At 34.4% G+C, this 26,229-nt stretch overlaps 1 protein-coding gene across 8 annotated transcripts; it reads left to right on the top strand.

The window, feature by feature from the left end:
• Positions 1-3,042: 3,042 nt before the first annotated feature.
• Positions 3,043-26,098, top strand: LOC115963584 (BAG-associated GRAM protein 1). 8 transcript variants are annotated; one of them, XM_031082644.1, is made up of 18 exons: positions 3,043-3,777; positions 5,459-5,509; positions 5,667-5,764; positions 6,824-6,899; positions 11,414-11,545; positions 11,639-11,685; positions 12,788-12,938; positions 13,059-13,175; positions 14,600-14,629; positions 14,733-14,832; positions 18,098-18,204; positions 19,483-19,623; positions 19,707-19,811; positions 23,369-23,515; positions 23,839-23,892; positions 24,744-24,807; positions 25,430-25,491; positions 25,615-26,098. In XM_031082644.1, the coding sequence occupies exons 1-18, from the start codon at positions 3,604-3,606 to the stop codon at positions 25,729-25,731; spliced, it is 1,773 nt and encodes a 590-aa protein (XP_030938504.1). In that variant the 5' UTR covers positions 3,043-3,603; the 3' UTR covers positions 25,732-26,098. The 8 variants fall into 8 exon arrangements, with proteins under 8 accessions (XP_030938504.1, XP_030938502.1, XP_030938503.1 ...); XM_031082642.1 differs by having other exon boundaries at positions 3,043-3,789; XM_031082643.1 differs by having other exon boundaries at positions 3,044-3,789; positions 11,417-11,545; positions 25,615-26,096.
• Positions 26,099-26,229: the final 131 nt, after the last annotated feature.

Below are 26,229 nucleotides of genomic sequence, written 5' to 3'. Positions count from 1 at the left end.
TTTGTTTTTGGTTCTAATTTAAACTTACTAATGAAATTACTTTTTTGTCCATCAATAACAACCTGTAACAACCTAGCTACTACTTATGATTTGTTATGAAAATAGCATGGACATAGTTTTTTTTTTTTTTTTTTTTTTTTTTGTGAAAAGGTTAAAACATTTTGTTGTCATCACAATATTTTCAAAGATGTTGAGCTGTCAATTCTTTACAAGTCAAAATAAAATATAACAAAATTATAAAGATATTATGAAAATGTTATGCCATTTTGTTGTGTTTTTAGAAATTTTTTGTGGGTTTAGTCAAATTTGTTGAGCCAAAATTCACTATTTCATATACAATTTTCTTGGGTTGACTTTTTGTATTTTTTTTTTCTTTGTGCACCATTTTAAGTAAAACTACATAGTTTTACATAGAAAAAAAAAAAAAAACAAAAAATTAGGAAAAAAACACTTTTCATCCTTTATGTTTGAGGTAGTTTACAATTCCTCCTTCTTAAACTTTAAAATCAAGCAATTTTTCCCTTAATATTTTGGAAAAGAGCAAATATGTTGTGGGTACCTACGGCATGCTTATAACATCCTAGGCATGCTTGCAAAGTCTTTGGCTGTCCTCGGCATGCTTAACAACGTCCTCGGCATGCTTGGCAACGTCCTTGGCCGATCTCGGCATGTCACTACTCCTTCGCTTCAAAGCTTATAAGGTAGAAAGTGGGGGGATTTCTCTTCCATGTGGGACGCCTAGGACGTTGTAAGCATGCCGATGACGTTGCTAAGCATGCCGATGACGGCCAAGGACTTTGCAAGCATGCCTAGGACGTTGTAAGCATGCCTAAGCATGCCTTAGGTACCCACATATGTCATGTTATTATTCTCTCAGTTAAACCCTAATAAAAGCTTATGATTCTTAAAATATTTTATTGTGTAATATCTAAAATACTCTCACTAAATTTTAACATCCCAAAAATTTTCTTCCAGTATTTTGAGTTTTAGATGGTAATAATTCTTGGAAAGTTAGAATGATGATATAAGGTTTTTTATTTTTTATCTAAAGAACATTGATTTTCTAGGTTTAAATTTTTAAAACTTAAAATTTATCTAATGGAAAATTCGATAACACATGCCTTTTGTTATCTTTTTATTTTTTATTTATTTTATTTTTATTTTTAATCTTCTTAGCAAAACTCAGTTGTTTATTGTTGGAAGATGATGATATTCATTATAATTCTTAGAAGTTTTTAGTGAGTGAATATATTGGTTATAGCAAATAAGTACTAAATAATTATTATAGTGAAATAGATATTTATATGTTAAATAGCTCTCCTAACTTTGTGGTTGATCAAAATTCTTATACGAATGAGATTAACTTTTTATGACATAATTATCAAAATTCTTATAATTAATATCTCTTTTGATTAATGTAAAGTTCTATATATTCTAAAAATCAAATTATTTATATATTTATTTTGTGATACAAATAAAATCTATAATTGATCTTAATCACTACTTTTTTTTTTTCCCCATGGCTAGCACGTGCTGCCCTAACTAATTCCATTAAAAAACATTGATACATTTTGTGGTGTTTCAAAGGACCGTCAACATGTAATTTTTTAAGATGACTTATGTTGGTTTGACAAAGATTATTGTTGTTAACTTATTTTACTATTCAGTTAATTTTTGCTACTATTTATAGGTTCCATTGCATTTTTTTGGTAATATTCAGGAGCCCTACTGTACTATTTCAATTAACTTTTACTTTTATTTACAATACTTTCATAAAAAAATTTTCAATTTTAGCAAAATAAACGGATCCCAAATGGACCATAAATAAAAAGGACTTTATTTTTTTTTTATTTTTATAATTCAATGGTTAAAAGAGAATGTGAAATTTGAATTCTAGCTATATTAGAAAGATTAGGATGTGTCAGTTAGTTAGGTTACAAGACTATTAACAATACTATTGTGGAATGTACTTATAGTATTACTGATGTAGCGAATTATAAGGCACTCATTTATCAACCAAAATTTATTATACAATACTTTGGGAATACAATGATATGGTACATCTCCTCTCACATTTTTGTCATATACATGCCATGTTTCAGACAATGTTTTTACTGGTTATAATTTGAACAAATTATTGCTATTATTTTTTTATCCACTAATAATAACCAATAACAATTTACCATTTAAGATCTGTTGTGCAAGTATTGTGAAAATATTGTAGACGTAACATTTTTCTTCTATAAGTTGAACCCACTACTGAAATTACTTTTTTATTCACTAATAACAGCGAATAACAACCTACCATTTAGGATTTGTTGTGAAAACATTGTAAACGTAATATTTTCCTTTTATAATTTATACCAAATTGAAATTAAATTCCACCAAATAAACAATGATAATTAATTTTAAATAATATCATAACAGCCAATAACAACCTACCATTTAAAATCTGTTGTGAAAACGTTGTAAATGTAATATTTTTTTTTTTATAATTCCCGAATTGAAATTAAATTCCACCAAATAAAAAATGATAATTAATTTTAAATAATATCATATATAGAAGTGCTACGTCCATAATATTTTCACAAAAATTATTTTTGAACTGGTTATAATTTGAATTTGTCACTTAAATTATTTTTTTACCCCACCTATAACAACATCAACATGTAACAATCTATAGTATTCATCCTAAGAATATTTTATAGTTGCTCTTTACCAAGAAAATTGAAATAAACTCTATTCAAACTCCAATACAAAACAAATGCAGACACATTTTTCAACTCCACACATCATATCCAAATTTCATTATCATATACTTATTGATTGAGAAAGTCCACATCAATGTCATGATCAAATTTTGTGACTTCACATAATAATCAATTAATATCATCACCATTCACCAACATAACCGTCCCCTTTAAAACTCAAAAAAACCAAGAATCCCACCAAAATTTTCAACCCCTCCCTATAAAACCCCCCTCCACATTTCCAAAAATTTCATCCAATTATCACAATTAAACCCAAACCCCCAAAACTCAAAACCAAGGGCAAATTAGTCAACAAAAAAATTGTCACAAAAAAACAATAAATACCCACAATTCCAACGAGTACTTTTCTTTCTCACACTTTATTTGAATCTTTCCCGTGCGTTGTTGTTCTATTCTATTCCCCCATATTCAATTCGCGATTCTCACTATTCCCAAAAAAAACCCTTCATATTCCCCGAAATTCCCACGCGCTCTAATACAACAGCACATATATTATGTTCCAAATTGGAGGGCATTTCCGTCATGAAGACACTAAATTTATTAATCATTAATCAATTTTTTCAACGTCTCCAACGGTCCAAGCCTTTGAGTCCTTGACGCTCTTTCTCTCTCTCTGAGAAATTTTTTGTGCTTCGTTGGTGCGAAATTTCATGGTTTTGAAAAATTCGAAACCCTAGAAAATTCAACGAGCGAAGCAGCCATGGACCGCTTCGTTTCTTTGAAGTGTATATAATTTTTTTTTGTTTTTGTTTTTGTTCTGGTATTTCGATTTTTGTGTTGTCGCTCATTTTCGTGGCTGTTGAGCTTGGTGGTGGTGGTGGTGATTGTGACGATGATGATCGAAACGGCAATGGAGTTTCTGGTACCGTCGTGGTGGGAGATCAAGGTCACGGTGGCCGCCTCGGTCTTCGTCATCGTTGCGTACTGGTTCTTCACTTACCGGACTGAGGAATTCGTTGCTGATCGATCACTCGGCGATGTTAATTCGCCGAATCTCGTGGATCAGGTTAACCGAAAGGTTCAATTTCCAGTTCAATTCTAGCTTTTTTTTTTTTTTTTTTTTTGGTATTTTGGTTAGAGATTCGAATTTCTAGGATTTTAGTTGCTTGTTGTAGAAAATTTCTTTTTTTTGATGAGAATTTTGATTTCTTTGTGGGAATGGCAATGAATTGCTTTGGGAAATGTTGGTTGGGTAAATTATAACCGTTTTTTGTTGGTTTTTATTATTATTATTTGATTTTCAAGGATTACAATGGTTGATTGTAGTAAATTTCTCGTTTTACTGAGAATTTTGATGTGAATTTCTGTGGAGTTTTTTGTTTGTTTTTTAACTTGGATTTGAAGGGTGTCAATTGTTGTAAAGTTCTCGTTTTGATGAGAATCTTTGATTTGGACTTTTGTGGAAAATGTCAATTCTAGATTTTAAGGATTATAATTGTCAAATGTAGTAAATTTCTAATTTTTCTGGGAATTTTTTATGTGGGTTCCTGTGGAAATTGCCAATCCTAGCTAATCCTGTGGTTTTTTTTATTTGGATTTCAATGGCTAATTTAGTAAGTTTCTTAATTTTCAACTTTGATGAGGATTTTTGTGGTACTTAATAAATGCGGTCAGCAATAATGTTAAGGTCAGTTTTAATTTTTCTGGGTTTGTTTCCTTAAATATTTGTTGTGAATGTATGTGGGTTTGTTATTGCAAGTTTAACATTCTTTGGTGTGCTTTTATAATAGGTTATAATAATTTTGTTAATTGTGTATTGTAAATTGTATATAGATGATAAAGGTTTAGGTTTGGATCCAGACCAGCTTTGTTTGGGTGCTGAAAAGACGTTTTAAATGAGAAGATTATAAATTTAGTATTTTGAATGTTTGATTATGATTTTTTTTGATAGATAAGAATATTTTAATTGAAAAGAGAATACTTCATGTACAGAAGACGCAAAGAACCCTAAAGAATTTCAAAGGAAAGAATTATCTACAATTTTAACTTAGTATTTTCCACTTAAAGTTTTTTTTTTTAAGTTAGTATTTTCCTATATCTGTACTTTTTTCTATTTTATGTTTTTATTTGGATTTTTTCCAAAGTTAATTTTCTTTTCAAGTCTTTTCTCTTCTTTTTGTTCCCTTTATCATCCCTTGGGTTTTATTGACATTACAAAATGTATATTGCTGTCCTAATTTTTCTTTGAAACTTGAGTTTTTAGCATTTTTTATTCATGTTGTATTTAAAGTGTACATCTAGATATTTATTGGGTGGTTGCGGTGAATTACTACTACTTGTTGCCTTGTCCAAGGTCTTGTGATCAATTTAGTTCATAAGGATTCAATTTTGGTTCAGAACCTGATTTTTGTTTCCTTTTGTATGCATGTGTTTTATATTTCTTTATAATTATTATTATTAAATAAGTGAGAAAAAAAATAAATTAAAGACACAGCTTTGGGGGGTAGAGAGATTGAGATTTCGGAAAAATGTATTAACATACTGTCAATTATATGCTTATCATCATCATCATCATCATTATAATATATTTGTTTAAATTCATGCTGAGGCTGACTAATGTTTGTGCTAGTCTCTATGTACACCCTTATTGGAATATGTTTATCCCCTGCTGGACACAGTCTGCATTTAACCGTTTCATGGAGTAATTTTTAACTTGTTTGACATGCAGTTTTGCACTTATTTTGTAGATGGTCCAATTGAAAGGAAATCCCCAAACCAATTCAGCATATTTAATTAAGGTATATAAGATCTTTTTAAAATCGTGTGTTTCTGGTGTTTGTTTCCATGATAAAGATTGGCATTAAGAGATTATATTTTATTTGATATTTGCTTAATGAAATGGGATCATCTCTTGCTTGTTGACACCTATACTGCACTCATTTCATTTTTTTCCAGTTGGAATTGTTGGCAGCTAAGAATCTTATTGGTGCAAACTTAAATGGCACATCAGATCCGTATGCTATTATTACTTGTGGTACAGAAAAGCGATTCAGGTTACTAATATTTTCCCATCCTTTGTGCTTTGTCTGAATGGTTGATGGTTTATAAAGGATGTTTAAATATATATATATATCATTCTCTTCTTCTGTTGCTTGATATGATGCTTAGAATAGATTTTGTATATCTACTCTGTAATTTTTTTGTTTAGCAGCATTATATGATTATGTTTTTCATAATTAACAGAACTGAAGATACTTCTGTTTTAATGAACTAATGTGCTTTTAATTTTGCAGTTCAGGTTTAGAAATTTATGTTTTACAGTGAATAGTGATTCAGCTGTTAGGAATAGGGAAGGACTAATGGTTTAGTGCATGTGAGATATGTGATCAACATTTGGAGTGATTTCAGTTTAATTGCTATAGCTAGGATTCTTGAGGTTTGTGGTTACTTTGAGTTCATCATCATGAAAATGAAGTAAGTCTATTTCGCAACAAAACTTCAATGCTTATATAAAAAAGATGAGGCTAATTGTTGGCAGATTTTAAGGGTATTATTTAGATGGCATCATGGTTCATATACTTCAGGTACATTAGATTTGCCTGTACCTTTTCTTTTCTTTCAACAATATCAGGTTTATGAAACCATAATACCATAAGTCGGACTTTGATATAGAGTTATTGAGGGGAAGGTGCATATTGAGTACGTATTCAGTATTGATAATTAATATTAGTAGAGTCAAAATACTCAGTTTGCAGAATTTGTATGCAAAGTATTGAGCTGGCTTATAAATCCTTTTCTTTATGGAATAGTACTACAGTTTTTACTTAAATGTGGCTGTTTAAGTTTCACATATTGTCAATATTCTGCCAAGAGGTTTGTAGCTCAATTAGCACTTCTTGATGTTTCCAACTGAAACTTCTTGGGTTCAAATCCCCCCTCCTCCAACTTTCAAATTATTGGGAAAACAATATTTTTCAAAGTTCTTAGTTCTCTCTCTTCATATTGATGCTTACATTTCATCAAATCAAGATTTATTGCTAGATCTTTCAAGTTATTTTGATAGCTTTATTTGACCTTCTGTTATCTAATTTTAATATCTGTTTCTAATGCAGCTCAATGGTTCCTGGCTCAAGAAATCCCATGTGGGGAGAGGAGTTTAATTTTGCCGTTGAGGAGCTTCCTGTTGAGGTAGTAATCATGATTTATGATCCATACCATTCTTATAGTTATGGATCCAGAAAACATAGTTGTGGGACAATTTTGAGAAAATCAATGTCATGACCTTTTAAATCAACATTTATTTTTCTGTATTGTGATCATCATCACCATCTTTGTTTTGATTTTGCATAAATATGAAGGTTCATTTTCTTCCAAAGGTAGGCATGCTGCTGACAGCCCACTTGTCCAACCCCCTCTCCCTCTTTTAATTGAAGTCATACACATACATGTTATTCTTATGAAATAGAATCGCAGTGAGATGGTATATTTTCAAAGAACATATTTTAGGGCTAGTTGGAGCTGGGGTAAGCAAGAATTTCTTATTCAATTTCTCTTTGATTGGTCTTGGTGTTGGGGTATCTCGGATTGTTCTACTCTTATGGATTTTCTTGTCTCTTAGAATAGTTTTGTGATGCCCCAATTTGATTGATTGTGTGATGTGTGTGGGTGTGTGATGAGTCCCACATCGGGTATTTACTGGGTAGATCTGGGCTTTATTAACAACTACAAGGAGTCTCAATTGTGACTAATCCTTTTGAGGTATAGCGCAGATGTGGCTAGCGCTTTTCCTTGGGTCGTTACATATGGTATCAGAGCCGGCTCGGTAATCCCTGTGGGCTTGGAGACACTACCCCACAAAGTGGGCCCTAACGAGGACGTTAGGGATTTAAGTGGGGGATTATGATGCCCCAATTTGATTGATTGTGTGATGTGTGTGGGTGTGTGATGAGTCCCACATCGGGTATTTACTGGGTAGATCTGGCTTTATTAACAACTACAAGGAGTCTCAATTGTGACTAGTCCTTTTGAGATATAGCGCAGATGTGGCTAGCGCTTTTCCTTGGGTCGTTACATATTATGTAACGACCCAAGGAAAAGCGCTAGCCACATCTGCGCTATATCTCAAAAGGACTAGTCACAATTGAGACTCCTTGTAGTTGTTAATAAAGCCCAGATCTACCCAGTAAATACCCGATGTGGGACTCATCACACACCCACACACATCACACAATCAATCAAATTGGGGCATCACAATCTCCCCCACTTAAATCCCTAACGTCCTCGTTAGGGCCCACTTTGTGGGGTAATGTCTCTGAGCCCACACAAGGTTACCAGGCCGGCTCTAATACCATATGTAACAACCCAAGGAAAAGCGCTAGCCACATCTGCGCTATACCTCAAAAGGACTAGTCACAATTGAGACTCCTTGTAGTTGTTAATAAAGCCCAGATCTACGCAGTAAATACCCGATGTGGGACTCATCACACACCCACACACATCACACAATCAATCAAATTGGGGCATCACAATAATGTGTAGAGGCCTTTTCCCCAGCGCAACCTGGGGAAGAACAAAACCGTGAGGGGTATGGGCTCCAAAGCGGACAATATCTACACAGTTGGGGTGGGGTCGTTACAGATGGCCGGAAGTGTGGGCCCCACACGCGAGGACGCGTGTGCCCGTAAGGGGGGTGGATTGTAGTGACCCAAAAGTGGGGTCTTACATTCCATGGAATCCCACATCGCCTAGGGAAGCACATGAGAATATGTTTATAAGGAATGATTTCCCTTTAATGTGTAGAGGCCTTTTCCCCAGCGCAACCTGGGGAAGAACAAAACCATGAGGGGTATGGGCCTCAAAGTGGACAATATCTACACAGTTGGAGTGAGGTCGTTACAGATGGTATCAGAGCCGGCCTGGTAACCTTGTGTGGGCTCAGAGACATTACCCCACAAAGTGAGCCCTAACGAGAACGTTAGGGATTTAAGTGGGGGAGATTGTGATACCCCAATTTGGTTGATTGTGTGATGTGTGATGAGTCCCACATCGGGTATTTACTGGGTTGAACTGGGCTTTATTAACAATTACAAGGAGCCTCAATTGTGACTAGTCCTTTTGAGGTATAGCGCAGATGTGGCTAGCGCTTTTCCTTGGGTTGTTACATATGGTAATTGTGATGCCCCAATTTGATTGATTGTGTGATGTGTGTGGGTGTGTGATGAGTCCCACATCGGGTATTTACTGCGTAGATCTGGGCTTTATTAACAACTACAAGGAGTCTCAATTGTGACTAGTCCTTTTGAGGTATAGCGCAGATGTGGCTAGCGCTTTTCCTTGGGTCATTACATATGGTATCAGAGCCGGCCCAATAATCCCGTGTGGGCTCGGAGACACTACCCCACAAAGTGGGCCCTAACGAGGACATTAGGGATTTAAGTTGGGGAAATTGTGATGTCCCAATTTGATTGTTTGATTATGTGATGTGTGTGTGGGTGTGTGATGAGTCCCACATCGTGTATTTACTGGGTTGAACTGAGTTTTATTAACAACTACAGGGAGTTTCTATTGTGACTAGTCCTTTTGAGGTATAGCGCAGATGTGGCTAGCGCTTTTCCTTAGGACGTTACAAGTTTAATGTTTTTTTGTTCCTCTTTGTTTCTGTTTGTTCTTTGTTGAACTCTATGTATCTTTTGTTCTATTCCTTTTTTAATAATATTTCCTTATTACCTATCAAAACAAGAGTATGCAGGAAACTAAGACCCTTTTTTCCCCTGGTTGAAAGGATGGGATGGTTAATAGGGGTAGCCCTTTCCTATCCATACAACAACAACAACTACAACAAAGTCTTAGTCCAAAAAAATATGTCCCAATGTCGCTTGAGAAATTCAAACTCTTAAGGGGAAACCCTATGTATAGCCCTTCCCTATCCATAAATTCACTATTCTGGGTGAGATATATAAAGAAGGAATAGGATGGGGAGATAGGATGGAAATTTAGGAAAAACTTAGGAATCAACACCCAACAATTGGAAAATTTCCAAAAAAAAAAAAAGTGTTTTCTATGTTTACTAGGGCTCTTTGAAATAGGCTTGCAAGGATTACATCAATCAGGAAAAAAATTTCGAAAACAAAAGAAAAAAAACCCCGTAATCCTAAAAAAATTAAAGTCAACGTCAAAATTCAAAAATAAATTGGGTTCAAAAATAAAAAATTGTGGAAGAAATCCTGAAATGATATTGCTTGTACTCCTTGCATAAATATGACACCAAGATCCTTATATATCTTACTACTAATATTTTTTTTCCACATATTTATTCAAAATCTAGATGAAGGTTAAGTTTAATGTTGCTTGTTAAACTACCACTTGTCCTGAAAGTTTAAGCTAGTAGGAAATAGAGAATTTAATTATTATAATAACACCTCCCTCACTTGTGGGCCTAAATTCTCCTTAATGACTGGCCTCGACCTGGTGCAATTTGGTGGGGTTGGTTGGGTGTAGATGTTCCGTTTTGGGCTTGGCTGAATTGTGGTGTTTTATTTAATTTTTTTTTTTTGAGGGCTAAATGGGGCCAGCTCAAGTGCCAAGTTACAGTTTTAATTTTTTGTACTGCTTTAAACAGGGTTGTTTGGTGCCAGCCCAAATGTCATATTTACATAGAAGAAAACTATTCGCCATACATTAATTAAAAATTTATACAGGCACATGGTTATGAACACAATCTGTTACCTAATATTGTAATTCCAGCACAGAAACCCATAACTTGAATCTAATTTACATTGAAAACCCAGCAACGCATACATAAAAACATAGGTTAGCATTGGAACTAACAAAAAAAAGAATTTAGTAGGAAGAAGAAATGTAACTTTAGCAGGAGCCATTGCAGTTTTGAATAATTCCAGCATATTAAAATAGCCTTAATAAATCAAATCCTTATAAATTATAGGGCAAGCATAAACCAACTTCACTAAACTTTAAACCAATTCACTGTCAAGCATACTAGACTTGTAATAACTCAAGGTAAGCGCTAGCCACATTTGCGCTTATACCCTAAAAGGACTAGTTAAGTTACAATTAGGGCTTCTCGTAATCACTTATAAACCCAAGATCCGCCTAGTGTACACCTGATGTGGGACTCAACATATGCTCATACAACATGCACTCTAACAATCTAATTTAATCAAACCCTAACAATTTGGGAATTCACAATCTCCCCCACTTAAATTTCTAATATTATCATTTGGACCATGTTGTGTTGCTATGCCCTTGATACTAGGTTTGCTTTGATACCATTTGTTACGACACAAGGAAAACTCCTTTCAAATCTGCACTTATTCCCCAAACAGATTAGTCAAGTTACAATTGGGGCTTATCGTAATCACTTGTAAACCTAAAATTGACTTAGCAAACACCTGATGTGAGACTCATCACATGCTCTCACAACACATGCTCAAATAATACAATCCAATCAAATTCGCACAATGTAAGGTATCACAAGACTACAACTCTACTAGTTTCAATATAGATACACTAGTCTACTAGTCTATCTATGTTTCATTGGACATACATGTTAAAATGTACGATGTGAAGTAAGAAAGATGACATTATTTGGCCTGTTTTTTTGTTAACATAGATCTCTCTATTGGCTTTACTGGTTCTTTAAGTAGGCTTGGAATATGAAGCTGATTTTGTTCTCTACTGGGTAGCAGATTAATGTGACGATATATGATTGGGATATAATTTGGAAAAGCACTGTTCTTGGTTCGGTGACTGTTCAAGTTGAAAGTGAAGGTCAAACTGGTGCAGTATGGCATCCATTGGATAGCCCATCAGGGCAGGTATCTTCCTTTTTTTGTTTCACTTTAATAGTGTTTTAACATCATTGATCATACTTTATAGAGACCAACACAACTCTGGTATTTGCTTGTCAGGTTTGTCTGGACATTAGAACAATAAAACTGTCCGCAAATTCTCTCGGGTAGCTTTTTGTTGTACTTTTTTTAAAAATGTTTACATTTAATTATATTGGTTGGCTCATCAATCTCTCCTCTCTCTCTCTCTCTCTAAATATAGACACACACATATGTAATGCCAAATTTGAACAGTTTTTGGGGTACATGGCTTTGTACTTGTGCAGAGAATGTACCCCCATTTTGGAAATTTCATATGTGTTTTGTATCCTGGAAATTGTTATAGAACATTTTTATATTGTCTGTACTTTAATCTTGTTAAATTTGTGATGCAATCCATCTAGATATTTAGCACATATTTCATTTGACTTGACTCCATGTTATGTATAGTAATGACGCAGTAGCCTGATGTATTAACATTACTCATTAGCTTACAGCAACAGTCATTAGATTACAGCAGCAGCAGCAGTTAGAAGAATAATCTAGTAGTTTTAGTGTAATATTGTAATAAGCAACTTTAAGTAACAGCTAGAGTTAGCTAGGGCTTTTGTAACTCAATTAGTTAGCAGCCAAGGCTGTTAGCTAGAAGTTAGTAATTCTGTTAGCAGTTTTACAGCTGGCATTAGGCCCTGTGCTGAGTATGTTAAAGTCCTTAGAAGTTAGTACTTAAGCATTGCATGTATAAATATCCCTAAGCTGTACAAATTATTCAGTTTTGAATGCAATTGCATAGATTAGCCTAGTGCTATTTTCAAGAGATGGATTTCTTTTAAGAAGGTTTTGTCACACCTTGTTCCTTGTTCTAAGCAACTCTCATTTCCCTTAATCAATTCCAAGCCTAAACTGCAGCCCCTTAGAATCCCTGCATCAAGTAATGATTGTGAAATATTTTTCTGAATAATTCTTTGATTGTGCTGGGAAAATACAGACTGCTGCCATTTCCTTTTTTTGTCTGGTTGATGTAACTTCGATTCCTTGCTAATGCAACTATAGCCTTTTTATGGAACAGATACGCATGTGCTGGTCCAGTTTATTTTCCTTTTAGATGTGTCATTCTTTATTACTAGGATGGAACCCTAATTCAAATATTGTTGTGTTATTGTTAGCATTATCATTTCATTTCTAATAAATTTAAATTTTCTGTTGTAATGACTAATAATTTACCATTAGGGATGTGAATGGCTATGCTGGAGCTAATGCTCGAAGAAGGATTTCTTTAGATAAACAAGGGCCAACTGTGGTTCATCAAAAGCCAGGGCCTCTTCAAACAATATTTGACCTCCCTCCAAGTGAGGTGAGTAGCATAAACTCTGCTCTGGCGGTAATTTTTATCTCCTGAAGTTTCAAATTGCATATATATAACTATAAGTATATATGATTCTTTATGTTCTCCCTCTGGTAATTCCAATTGTGGGCCTAATCAACACAGTACCTATTTTAGGTTGTTCAACACAGTTATTCTTGTGCACTTGAGAGGTCATTCTTGTATCATGGCCGTATGTATGTCTCTGCGTGGCACATTTGCTTCCATTCAAATGTTTTTTCCAAGCAAATGAAGGTTAGCCAGTCATTCTTCTTTCCTAAGGTTGAGCCAATATTATTGTTAGCAAGCAAGTTTGAGACAATATTATATGGGTATATTATTTCTTTTGAGGATCTCCAGAGAGCATCATTGGTATGAATTACTTTTAGGAGGAGCTCTGATCCTAAATCACTCATACACTTTCAATGTAGTCATCTCACATATAAAGGTGCAAGAAGAACATCAAATGGCCTTTTATGTTTCTCTGCATTAGAAAGTTGCTGGTTTAGTTAAATTTATGAGTGAATGGCTTCTTTTATGGATTACTGAAATAGGCTGGAGTCATCCACAAGGTCTTATTATGAGCTTTTTAAAGTTATTGGGTTTTATTTGGGTTGAAGTGGTAATTAGTTTCAACATAGTACTTAAAAGCCCATGGAGACAAAGTCCTAGTAGAGTTAGGCTTAATTTTCAATAAATATTGGTTTACACTTCCAACTAATAGAACACAAGTTTTATGAGATATTTTTTAACAACTATGCTATTGAGGTTTGTGTGACACCAATACAATTCTTTTCCTTGAGCTGTGATGCTGGGGATACTTAAGTGTGATACTTAGGAAGCTAGGTGTAAGATTAATATTTATCTTTTTCTTATAATTTTCCATGAATCTCAAATTAAGGCTAGATCTAAATTTCTACCTTTTCTTTCTCTTAAATGCAAATCTTTAAACTCCCTAAAGAAAATAGCTCCTTAATGACCACAAGAAGCAAAAGCACCAGTTGAAATAAGAGTACAACCAAGGAAATTTCTTCTTTCAACCTCAGGAACAACATCCCTAAACTCCTGTTTTGTGTATTATTTTCAAATACAAAAACTGAAAATTTAAACATTTTTATAGATGTCATATCTTATAATTTTGCATGCATGGTAGGTATAAGGAGAAAATGTAATCTAGCGATGGATTTGTCAAAATACACATCTCACAAAAAATTATAGTGGTGTAACATGACCAAATATTAAATTAGGTATAACTTGAACCTAACCCATATATATTATTTTTAGAAAGATGCTACGTCTACAACATTTTTACAACAAATCATAGGTGGTTAGTTGTTATTGGTTCACATTTGAAACTAACACTAAGATTACTTTTTTGCCCTAATAATAACAACCAGTAACAACTTGTCACTTAAGATTTGTTGTAAAAATGTTGTAGACATATCGTTTCTCTTATTTTTATTATCTTGGTTATACTTTCATATCAATCTATGTTGTTGGCTTCCTTTCTTAATTTTATGTTATTCATTCTCACTGGCATAAATTCATGGATACACATAATTCGAGTGATTTAAAAAAAAAAACTTTCCACGGAACATTTTGTTGAAGGTAATTTTAGGATTTTAATTGTTATTATTAGAATTTTAAATTATTCATTGATTTCTTTATAAATTTAACAGGTGGTTGTATCATTTGAAGATATAGATGAGGTATGTGCTCTCTCGCTCTCTCAATTCACACACTTGACCACCTTGTTGAATGATATGTAATGCTGAGTTATGGATTTATTTATTTATTTTTATTTTTATGAAGATACGAAGGAGTCAGCATGCATTCATTAATCCTGCTATTACAATTATTCTTCGCATGGGTGCTGGTGGACATGGTGTACCTCCTTTGGGAAGTCCTGATGGTTAGTAATTGTTTTTGAATGCTTGAAGGGATTTTTATTATATATCTTTCTTGAAGTTAAGATGTACAAATCTTGTGCTTGAAATGAAAGTAGCTTTTCGTGATAACTTTCCTTTTTCGTTTGAAAGGCATGATTATGTTTTTATAATGATGCAATGGGCTTAGATATATTGTGTAGGTAGTATCAAATTAAAATATGGTGCTAGAATGGCGCGTCCATTGAATTTAATTGTAATGGATGTTAGTAGTTGACCTGATTTTTCAAGTTGAAATAGAAATTTAATCATTGGTATACTTTATTAAAAAGTTGCTCAAATGAGAGCTTTCAGCAGCTCTATTGTGCTTGCTCATTTTGTTGGTAGTATCCACATGAAGGAATGAACTGATATTTAATATTGTGATATGCTAAAAGCTAGTCCACTCATCAAGATCTTCTTTTTGGAGGTTTTGTTGAAACTTGTATGATTGAGAAACTGTATTTTGAAGTTTCTGTAGAAAAGTTGTGTAATTCCTTTGTAGTCAATGTTTCAGCTGGTTTCAGTCATATTCATGAGCTTAAAGTTCTCTAGACAGCAGACTGTAATACGAGTTCGCATGTTGAATGTGGAAAAAGAAAGGAAAAGATTATACATAGCGAGAAATATACCTAATACCCTAGGTATTAATTTAGACCCCAATTTCCAAAGTTTACAGCTTAATCACTTTTAAGCTAAGTTAAGCATTAATTCCAAATGTAAGTGATTATCCAATTTTATATTGATTGGATATTCATTTAAGCCTTCAGTGCATTTAAAGCAATTTAAATGAGCAGTAAAAAGAATGTAAACCACAAAATAACATTGATATGTTATCTGGAAATCCCAAGATCCGGGTGGAAAAACCTCTCCATAGCACCAACGTCGATATCAAAACTTTCTACTAGTGAACAGTTGCATTGCAATACAAGATACACAATAAGCCCTCCAAGTCTAAAGCTATCCTAGTACTTGGGCCCTCCATGCTCCTACTAGCAACCGATTTTGCTTAGTTGTTTCTCCAATTAGTCTCTGGAAAATGCACGTTAAGCCGCTGACCATAAGCTGCGCAAGTCTCCTTTGATTTGTGGTATTGCTCCAATGCTTCCTAGCTCCAAAAAACTTGCTACACTCAAGTATGGTGAAGAAGGTGATTGACATAATCTCCTCTCATTGATATGTCAATAGTGAGAGGGAAGGAGAAGAGAGAAAAATGATGTGTGAATAGCTCTCTCAAATGGAAAATGGTTTTCTCTTTCTCTCTCTCAAAGAGGCAATCTGAAAGTTGCTCTCACAATCTCTCTAGGGTTTTTTGTGTGTGGGAACCAGAGGTATGGATTGGGATTGAGCTGGTAAGAGATAAAAATGAAACAGTTGTTCTGTCCTTGAGCAACTTGCAGGAATGAACTTCTTGTTAGTTGTTCCAGAAAAGCCTCCTCCTTTATCTACCACGCGTTGAACTTGTGGGAATGACTTCATCTCGTGGGAGTGAAACTCATCTACCCAATTACAATGTAATCCCAAAAGTACAATGAAATGAGAAAATTACAAGCAAATTTGGCACGGAATTCAGCCAACAAAAATTAGAACTTAACACAAAGAACTTAGTTTTTCAATTCTTAGGACTCAGGAGAATCAAACAAGGTCTTTTCACAAAATAGGAAAAGATGCTTGGATCTGTGTATGACTGGGTATTGATTTTCAAGGATAGGGTGGATGAAGGCTCTGATGAAATGATTTTCTTTCAGTTCTCTTGAATTATTCATCTATTATTCAGATTGTCTTTCTTTGAGTTTTGTCTCAGAGCTTTTTCTTTTGGTCTTGTGAACATTGAGACTGAGTAAATCTATTTCTGAATGTTTCTTAAAAATTACTTTGATTGAAACTTTTTTGGATTATGTGAAGTTGAAGGAAAGACTGATCTTGGAGAGAATGATTATTTTGTCCTTTTTATTTTGTTGCTACCTACCATAGAGGTACTTATTTCACTCAGAAAGCTCCTCCTGCACAGCCGGGTTTGCAGCCTCTCCCTCCCTAGTAATTCCATTGGTATTTTTGTGTTGGAGCTATCTAGGTTTAGGGAACAATATATCTTGAATTTGACATGATTTAATTGGAAAAGGTGGTTCATGTTAGGCATAGGTATTGGTTTTAACATTCTTGTGGCTGAATATGTTTTGTGATATGTGCTAGTTTTCTTGCTGGCTAAAATGTTTTTAGCCCTCCAATCACATTTTTTAAATTCAACTATATAATATCTCTTTGTGGTATTTATTAAATTTTTGTTCAGTGAATTTTCCTTACTCTGAAATTTTATTATTTAGTCTATTAGGTTCTATCATGGCCAAATGGGGTAGATTTCCGGACTATGCTTTCCTTTATTGGTCGTCTTCCGATTGTGTGTTTTACTCCTAATCTTTATGTTTCTTATTTCAGCTTGTAATTAATAATGAATGAATCATATCATAAGATGCACTAAGTATACCTGAGTTGAATGCAGCTTCTGAAAAAGTGCCTCTTCCAGTTAGAATCTTGATTGCATGTAAGATATCTTACAGTATTATGAACTATATTTCTTTCTTCACGATTGTCTCTCTAAAATACCCTTGTGCTTGTGTAGGTGGCATGCTTAATGTCAACCTCCTAGCATTTTGTTGTGTCCCTACCACATACATGCGTGCAAGTTGGGATGCATGCAGAATGGATCTTGTTTGGTAGTCAGTCTGCTAACATTTTATAATGACCTGTGTCTTTTCTGCCTAAATAAAACTTTTCTTTCTGTTACAGATTGCATGTTAAAGAGGTTTAGTTTTTGGAACAATAAGTTAATTGGTTCACTTATCTAGGAGTGTTCTGTTGGCATTTTACAAAAATAATGCTCAAATTTGATGGATAGAACTGGAGGCAAGTAAGAAAGATATTTTTATGAACTAAACAATTTGTTTTTCTCATTGTTACTTATTGGTAAAGCACATTTTTTTGCTCAATCCCACAGTGGGGGAGGTGCTCAGTTAAAGCCTCGTACTTTCATTTTGCACCTAAATTTGCTTTAATAGGCTATACTTTTATTTATGGGCACTCTATTGATTGTCTTTCCTTTTTTATTTATTTATTTTTTTTCTGTCTGGTTTGTATTTTTTCTTCCAACTTGATGAGTGCTTTAAGTTACCGAAGTGCTTTTAGGAAACATCTGTAATTGAAGCTATGTTATGATGTATTTATATGGCATTTATTCTGCTTTTCCATTTTCAGGTAGAGTCAGATATAAATTTGCATCATTTTGGAACAGGAATCATGCATTAAGAGCTTTACAGCGTTCTGCGAAGAACTACGAAGCTATGTTAGAAGCGGAGAAAAAGGTCCATTTCTTGTTCTGTGCAGACTTTAATTTAGCTATTGATACACTTTTAATAGAATTTCCATTCATAGGTTTAGTCATGCTTATCAACTGTAAAAAAACGAAGCCTGATTTGGAATTTTGAAGAACAGTTATGTAAAAATAAAATATATATTCATATTAAAATAACAAACATTACATTATTTTGTGTGACCTTTTGGTATTCTGCAATATCATGACAATGAGTTTGGAATTAGAGACCCCTAAATTTGTTTGGCTTTGCAAATATCTCATTTTCGCACTTGCTACTTCCAACACAAGCGTTCATAAAATATGATTTAAAAAAAAAATATTTATGTAATTTTAGATTATTTTAAAATTTAGATAGGATTGTATGTTTGTATGCCATGAGTGATGACACATGCTAAACTAGAATTTCATTAACTATTATGCTCATTAAATACTTTCGTAGTTGTTTAGTGTGATGTTTAATAACGTATATTTTTAAAACTGTTTGGAATCTTTTATTTTTTTGGGTAAGGAAACAAAAAAGACTGGATCTAAATTGCTTATCTACCATTCATTTCATAAAAATTTCACAATTTATTAACAGGGGGTGAGGTTCTGAAACCTGCTTACCATCAAGAACTCAAATATTTTAATATAAGTGTTAGAAATATTGGTTAAATGATTAGATTTACCATATCCCAATAGCAATCAATTACATTTATTTTAAAATAAAATCAAAATAATTAAAATTCAAACCATATAATAATCCTCATTTCTCTTTGTTTCATTTTTACTTATTACTTGACAATGATGATGAGGAAAACTATGATTTTTTTTGAACTCTTGTTAGGATGCTGCTCATGTGAATTAATACATGTGACACCCTAGATTAGATTTGGATATTGTCTAAGTGTGTGTTGTGTGGGTGTGTGTTGAGTCCCACATCGGATATTTATTGGGTAAACCTGCGCTTTATTAACAATTATAAGGAGATTCAATTGTGACTAGTCTTTTAAAGTATAGCGCAGATGTAGTTAGCACTTTTTCTTGAGTTGTTAAAAATGGTATTAGAGTTGGCCCAGCAATTATGTGTGGGCTCAGAGACACTACCCCACATTGTGGGTTAGTACGTTAAGGGAGTTTTTCCTTGGGTCGTTACAATACATCAGTTATAGTGTACACCTTGTGAATAAATTCTTAAGGTCTTCTTTTCTCTTGTTGCTTCAATATAGATTGGGTAACTTAGGTGTTTTATTTTTGTTTATTTATTTTTTAAATTTCTGATATACAGGAGAAGGCAGAGTCAGCTCTGCGTGCACATAGCAGCTCTACCAGAAGAAGTAAAACACAGGTTGAGATTCCTGAAGATGTGCCAAACACTGGAAAGGTTCAAGTTTTTATCAAGGAGGAAGCTCTTGTTGGTATATGCAATGTATGCGTTGTTCTTTTCCTCTACCACTTAGATGTAGTTCGTTATCTTGTTATTAGCATGCAATTGATTTATCTTCTGCACAGGATGTTTTCCCATGCACAGCCGAGCAGTTCTTTAATATCTTGTTGAATGATGGTTCAAATTTTACAAATGAGTATCGTTCAGCACGGAAGGACACTAATCTTGTTGTAAGTAACAATCTAGCTTATGGTAATCATCCATCTTCATATATTAGGAAGTATATAATTAGCTATATTAATTAGATTCACATGATTATGCATCGACACTTGTAAAAATCTATGGTATTATTGTTTTCTTCTGTGGGACACTTGTCCTTAAATTGTGACCTTTCTGAAGTCTAGACAGTGATGGTGGACCAATGAAATTTTGTTTTCGTGTCTTCATGAGCTTGAATCTCTAGGAATCAATGTGTTAAGTTTGTGCTCATATTCACCACGATAGTGACGATTACATTCCCTCCATATGCACCACAACAAATACAACGGTACTAAATTCCAAATGTCTGATAAGTGTTTCCCTAGCCAATTCCTCCAACTAAACAAAAGACAAACACCGTTTTTGGTAAGACCCAAGAAACCCAAAAAGATTGAAAGACGAAATACTATAACTTTTGAGCCTTCTCACAATGAATCAACAAATGATCCATGGTCTCTCCATAATAGCGACACATGCAACACCAATCAACAAAATCAAACCCCTTACTCTTCATATTTACCCCATTGAGTATTTTATTCCAAGCTACAGTCTAAACAAAAAAGAAACTTGCCTAGGGGCCTTCACTCCCCAAATACCTTTCCAAGGAAAAGCAATAGAGGAGGAGCCTCATAGTGCATTATAGTGCGAGTGAATGTCGAAGTTCCCATTCTTCTTCAAAGTCTATCTCAATTGGAATTTGGTCACCATTTTCAGTCAAAGGGATATTATTCTCCAAAAAATGAAGAAAATCCACCATAGAACCCACCTCCCAATCATTCAAATCTTGGGTGAACCTCACATCCCAAGTCCTCCTTTCCCCCTTCCTCTGCCTAGTCAAGGATAAAGCAACAAAAACATCTATATTAGTGGCTATCTCATACACTACTAGAAATGTCAATCAAAGATGTGGATCCCCACACCAACAATCATGCTAGAATCTCACTCTATTCCCCACCCAAATCTCAAAGCGAGTATATTGATTAAAATCCTCCCAACCCATACAAATGCCTCTCCACAAACCACATCTAGGAACACCCTTGCCTAACTTACAAGTCCGTCCCCCCACTCTTCCCCAAAGTTTATAGCTACCACCCTCCTCCAAAGTTGATTCTCCTCAACCCCAAAGCGCTGTAGCCATTTTCCTAATAGGGTTTTATTAAAGGTAGTCAGTTTTCTTATCCCTAAACCACCTTTGGCCATAGGAACACACTTTATCCCATCCTACCAAATGTTGCTTAGATTCACACCCCATACCTTCCTAGAGAAAGTCCCTTTGCAATTTTTCAATCTTATTGGCCACACTAGTTGGAATGGTAAAAAGTGATAAGAAGTAGGTAGGAAGACTTGATAATTTACTCTTATCAAAGCCAGTTTGGACAAATACAACATCTTCCAACCTACCAATCTTCTCTCAAATTTCTTCAAGATAGGATTCCAAATAGAAGAATATTTATGAGAGGCCCCTAGAGGCATGCCAAGATAAGACATGGGTAAATTCCCAATCCTACACCACAAAAAAGCCCTGCCAAAACATGTAAATTATCTGCCGCCCCAATTGGGCCATTTTGCTCTTACAGACATTAACCTTCAAGCCAGTGACAACATGAAAATATAGAAGCAATATCCGTATATGTAAAATTTGCTCCACATCTGCATCACAAAACAAGATCATATCATTTGCAAACAAAATATGTGAAACACAAGCTCCATCTGCTCCCCTACCATTAGCCTTACAACTGCTATTTAAACCAATCCTCTCTACTCTCTTCAACATCCAACTAAAGACCTCCATCATGATCAAAGACAACATAGATGATAGCGGATCTCCTTGCCTCAATCCCCTCGAACTTACAAAATAATCAATTGGAGGCCCATTTACCAAAACAGAGAACTGAATTGTGGAGATGCAAGTGTGAATCCACCTACACCATTGCTCTCCAAAGCCCCATCCTCCTCAATAGATCTAGGAGTGACTCCCAATTCACAAGATCGTAAGCTTTTTCAATATCTAGCTTGCATATAACCCCTAGAACTAGACTCTTCACTTGACTATCCACACATTCATTGGCAATAAGAACTTAATCAAGGATTTGTCTACCACCCACAAAGCCATTTTGAGATTCTAAAATCAGCTAGTCTATAACCCTTTTCAGGTGATTTGCTAACACTTTAGCCAAAATTTTATACATGCTCCCCACCAAACTAATATGCCTGAAATCTCTAATATTGGAGGCATAATTCTTTTTAGGAATTAAAACAATGAAAGTAGCATTGAGGGATTTTTCAAACTTACTATATTGGTAAAATTCCTCAAAGAAGGCTAGTACATCTTTTTCCAGCACTTGCCAACAATGATGAAAAAAGGCCATAAAGAAGCCATCCGGACTTGGAGCTTTATCCTCTTGCAAATCCCTAACAACAAGAAGAATCTCCTCCTTATTAAACTACCTTTCAAGCGATCCCCTATCCAGTCCCCCTATTTGCTGAAACTCTAAAACCTCCACCATAGGTTGCTATACCTTAGTCTCCTGGTATAGTGTTTGATAAAACTGTACTATCTGAGAAGCCACTTCAGATTCCTCCTTATACAATAGATTCCAAATAACCGATGAATGATTTCCAAACCAATTCCTCCAACCATACAAACTAGTGATTTCCAAACCAATTCCTCCAACCATACAATAAATCTTTCACGCACTAGTAAGACTCAGGAGATATGAAAAGATTTAAATACAAAACAGCACAATTGATAGGCCTCTGTGCAATGAATCAAAAGATGATCCACCCCTCCCTACTGCAGCGACACTTGCAAAAACAATCCACTATAGTATATCATCTTCTCCTAAGATTGTCACAAGTAAGGATCTTCCCTCGTGCCACTGTCCAACAAAAAAACCACTCTCCATGGGGCCTTCACACCCCAAATACCCTTCCAAGGGAAAGTGACAAGGGAGGACCCCCTCAAAGCATCATAAAAAGAACAGATATCAAACTCCCCATTTTTCTTAATGTATTTTCATAAAAAATATTGAATGCTTACAGTTCTTGAAATTCCATGTTATTAGGATGCTTCATGTTGGTTTTGGTCACAACTAAAATAATTTGTGCATTTCAACCAAAATTAATAAAAATGTTAGTTCCTTGAATCGACCCCAAGTGACTTATTGTGTTGTTTAAGTCCCATGCAATGTGAATAGTAAAACTATGCAGTAGTTCCTGATATCATGTATGCATATTATTAAATGAGGAGAAATTTTATTCATTCATTACACTTGTGGCTTTGATTTCAAGCTCAGTGCATTTTTCATCTGAAGGGCTGACCAGTACACATGGTGCCCCGGGGCCTTGGGCTCTGGTTAACAATATTGTTCTGTATAATTTTTGCCCTGTTCCTCTGGGTTAGTGGAGGTTAAGTTAGTCTAATTAACTTAAGTGCTACTGTGGAATTTTTTGACCCTAGAAGATTAAGTTGTCAGTTGCTGTTTGGCAGCCGTATTAACCTTAGATCTCATGCTTATCCTTATGCCAGATGGGACAATGGCATGCTGCTGATGAATATGATGGTCAAGTCAGGGAGATAACATTCAGATCCCTTTGTAACAGTCCAATGTGCCCACCAGACACAGCCATGACAGAATATCAGCACACTGTTCTATCTCCAGACAAGAAAAGGCTGGTATGAATACATATTTTCCTCCTATCTTAAATTTTTAGTTGTTTCATTACTATCATCATCATCCCTATAATATTTAAGAGTTGTCACTTCCTTTCCCTTTATATAAATGGTACAGGATAAGATCAAGGGATCAATTTTGTATGGGTGCATGAGTTGTATTTGCCTATTTGGAAAAGGATTTGTTACTTTTCTTCCTCTTTTATGTAGCCTATCTTTTGTTGCTAGTAGAGATGCTGACATATTTTCTTTTTCTACGTATCTTCTCAAGTTGTTTAATTTCCTTTAATTTATCAAACTATAATGGGAGTTTTTCTTTCTTGTAGGTGTTTGAGACTGTGCAACAGGCGCATGATGTTCCATTTGGGTCCTGCTTTGAGGTATTTTCTATTTTGCTTATCTTGTTTTTTGCTTCAACATTCGTTTATGGTTGGTTGTGTACTTTATACCTCAATCTTATATGTATAACATGAATTCAGTTTTGTCCTTGATTTGAGACTACAAAAAGCTTATCTACAGTTCAAAGATTACAAATAGACTAAATTTAATATTATTTCTTAAATGTAGAAGAGAATGAATTCTGGGTGCAACAGATCCAAATGCAATCTGATAACAAATTTGGTGGAGAACTAGAAACACTGAAATTGTCATGGGACATATGAAAGATTTGATAGGAATACAACATGGAAATTCTTGAAAAACTAGGATATGAATGATGTGGATATGTCAATTAATAATTATATATTTTTAGATATTTTTTTATCTTGATTTTATGTCTACAAAACAGATAACATGCATTAATAATGAATAGCCGAGAAATAAATAATTTTAAGCCATTGGTGTATCCCTCCAGATCATGATTAATCTGGCTTGAGGGTTTTTTTTTTGGTGTGTGTGTTTTCCCTTTAATTCAAGCCGTTGGCGCATCCTACCTGTGCTTGGGTGTCTGAGCCTTTTCCATGTCAAATATACATCAAACACTAATGCACCAGAGGTTTTGGAATATCAGTGCTCCGTGGGTGGGAACCCTGGTTTTGAAACCTGGGCAACCTACAATTGGAAAGGCGGTTGTTCTGTTGTGATTACACAGCAGTAGAGTAGGTATATTTGGTATAGATAGTAAGTAATTTGTTAGCTTTGTATGGTTCTGATCTGTAAAACAACTATTTGTTGATTTATTTTTGCTGCCATTTTAGTCTACGTTTCAAGTGACATGAATTTGTTGCATCAGGTCCACTGTAGATGGTGTTTGGAGACAAATGCTGAAAACTCAAGTACCATAGATATTAAAGTGGGTATGTATTCAATTGTCCCCCAGTTCTATCTTTGACTGTCATTAATCTGCATATATTACATTCTTGTAATTATTTTGCCACTGAATTTTGTATGCTTTACCATAGATCATTGCAACCCTAGCCAACTATGATCTAGGATCATTCAGTCTGAAAAGTGGTACCAAAATGCGGTGCACTTTCAATTCACTAATTTTGATGTTTCAGAAATTTTCTTTTTATTTATTTATTATTTATTTTGGCTTCCTAGCCAATGTAGAAATTAGAAAGTCGTGTCTAGCCTGGGCATCTTACAGAGATTTCAGTTTTTGGGTACCAGGCTCAATTCCAGAGATTTTAACTAAGGCCACCTAATTGCATTCTAATTTCTGATGAAACACTTTCCGTGTATACAAGTTTAACCCCTGCGGTTCCACAATTTGAGCTATGTGGTTTACCATGTGCTTGTATCCATTTCATGTACCACCATGATCCATAGTTTAAAATTTGCAAATCTGTAGCATTCTATGGAAATATTATAAATCGTTTGGTCTCACTTTGCATAGTTTAAGATTTAGTTTTTCTTCTCAATTCTATTCAGGAATTTTTTTTTGGTTTTTAATCAAATTGGTGGCAACTTCTACAGGTGCACATTTTAAGAAATTTTGTCTGATGCAATCCAAAATAAAGTCGGGGGCTATCAATGAGGTTAGTAAATCTTTTTTTTTTTTTTTTCCTTCTCATCACTCATAATTGTGTATTCTGTCCATCAAAAAAGGAATGGATTAAATGTTTGAAATCTATCTAATTATTTACATTCACTTAATGTAGTACAAGAAAGAGGTGGAAGTGATGTTAGAGGTGGCCCGTTCTTATATCAAGTCAAATACTTCTAATAGCAAGACTGACACTACTGCTCCTCAATCTGTAGTTCAAGACAGCAGCTAATATTTTCAGCGACCTCAGATCGGGTTTGCCTGTGTATTTGTCAATTTTTTTAAAGTATAAAAAAAATATAAAAAGTCATATATACGTAGAGCCACCGATGTTCCTGGTGATGGCAAATAGGTTTTTATCTTCTGTATTCTTAATGTAATCTCACCCTGTCTCGTTAGGTGAGAATTAGCGGTGTACATGCTTGTAATCATTTTTTTTTTTGGCAATGACAAATCTCAGTTTTCTAAGACATTTTGGAACATTTCCTTTTGTTGTTGACGTATATCCTTTCATTGAAGACATACTAAAATAGTTTGAGTTTGGTAATAAATATAGTATTGTGAAATATATGTAGTTTGTAATAGTTCAAGATTGGCATAGCTGACCAACAATTTGATGAAATAGCTTGGTTAAATGTGGTTATGAGACTACCCCTTTTTCCCCTTTCCCATGAGGATGAAAAATACAATTGCATTTGGATTAGGATTGAAGTTAGTAAGGGATTTGAGG

Source organism: Quercus lobata, chromosome 10, assembly GCF_001633185.2.
Source record: "Quercus lobata isolate SW786 chromosome 10, ValleyOak3.0 Primary Assembly, whole genome shotgun sequence".
Lineage (NCBI taxonomy): Eukaryota > Viridiplantae > Streptophyta > Magnoliopsida > Fagales > Fagaceae > Quercus > Quercus lobata.
The sequence above is the reverse complement of the archived record's forward strand: the minus strand, read 5'-3'. Positions and strand labels throughout refer to the sequence as shown.

Excerpts from the sequence above, each read along its gene's own strand:
- LOC115963584 (XM_031082642.1), top strand. The coding sequence starts at position 3,604 with ATGATGATCGAAACGGCAATGGAGTTTCTGGTACCGTCGTGGTGGGAG. Across the intron at positions 23,516-23,838 it reads CTCCAGACAAGAAAAGGCTG|GTGTTTGAGACTGTGCAACA; the intron begins GTATGAATACAT and ends TCTTTCTTGTAG. Across the intron at positions 23,893-24,743 it reads CATTTGGGTCCTGCTTTGAG|GTCCACTGTAGATGGTGTTT; the intron begins GTATTTTCTATT and ends TTGTTGCATCAG.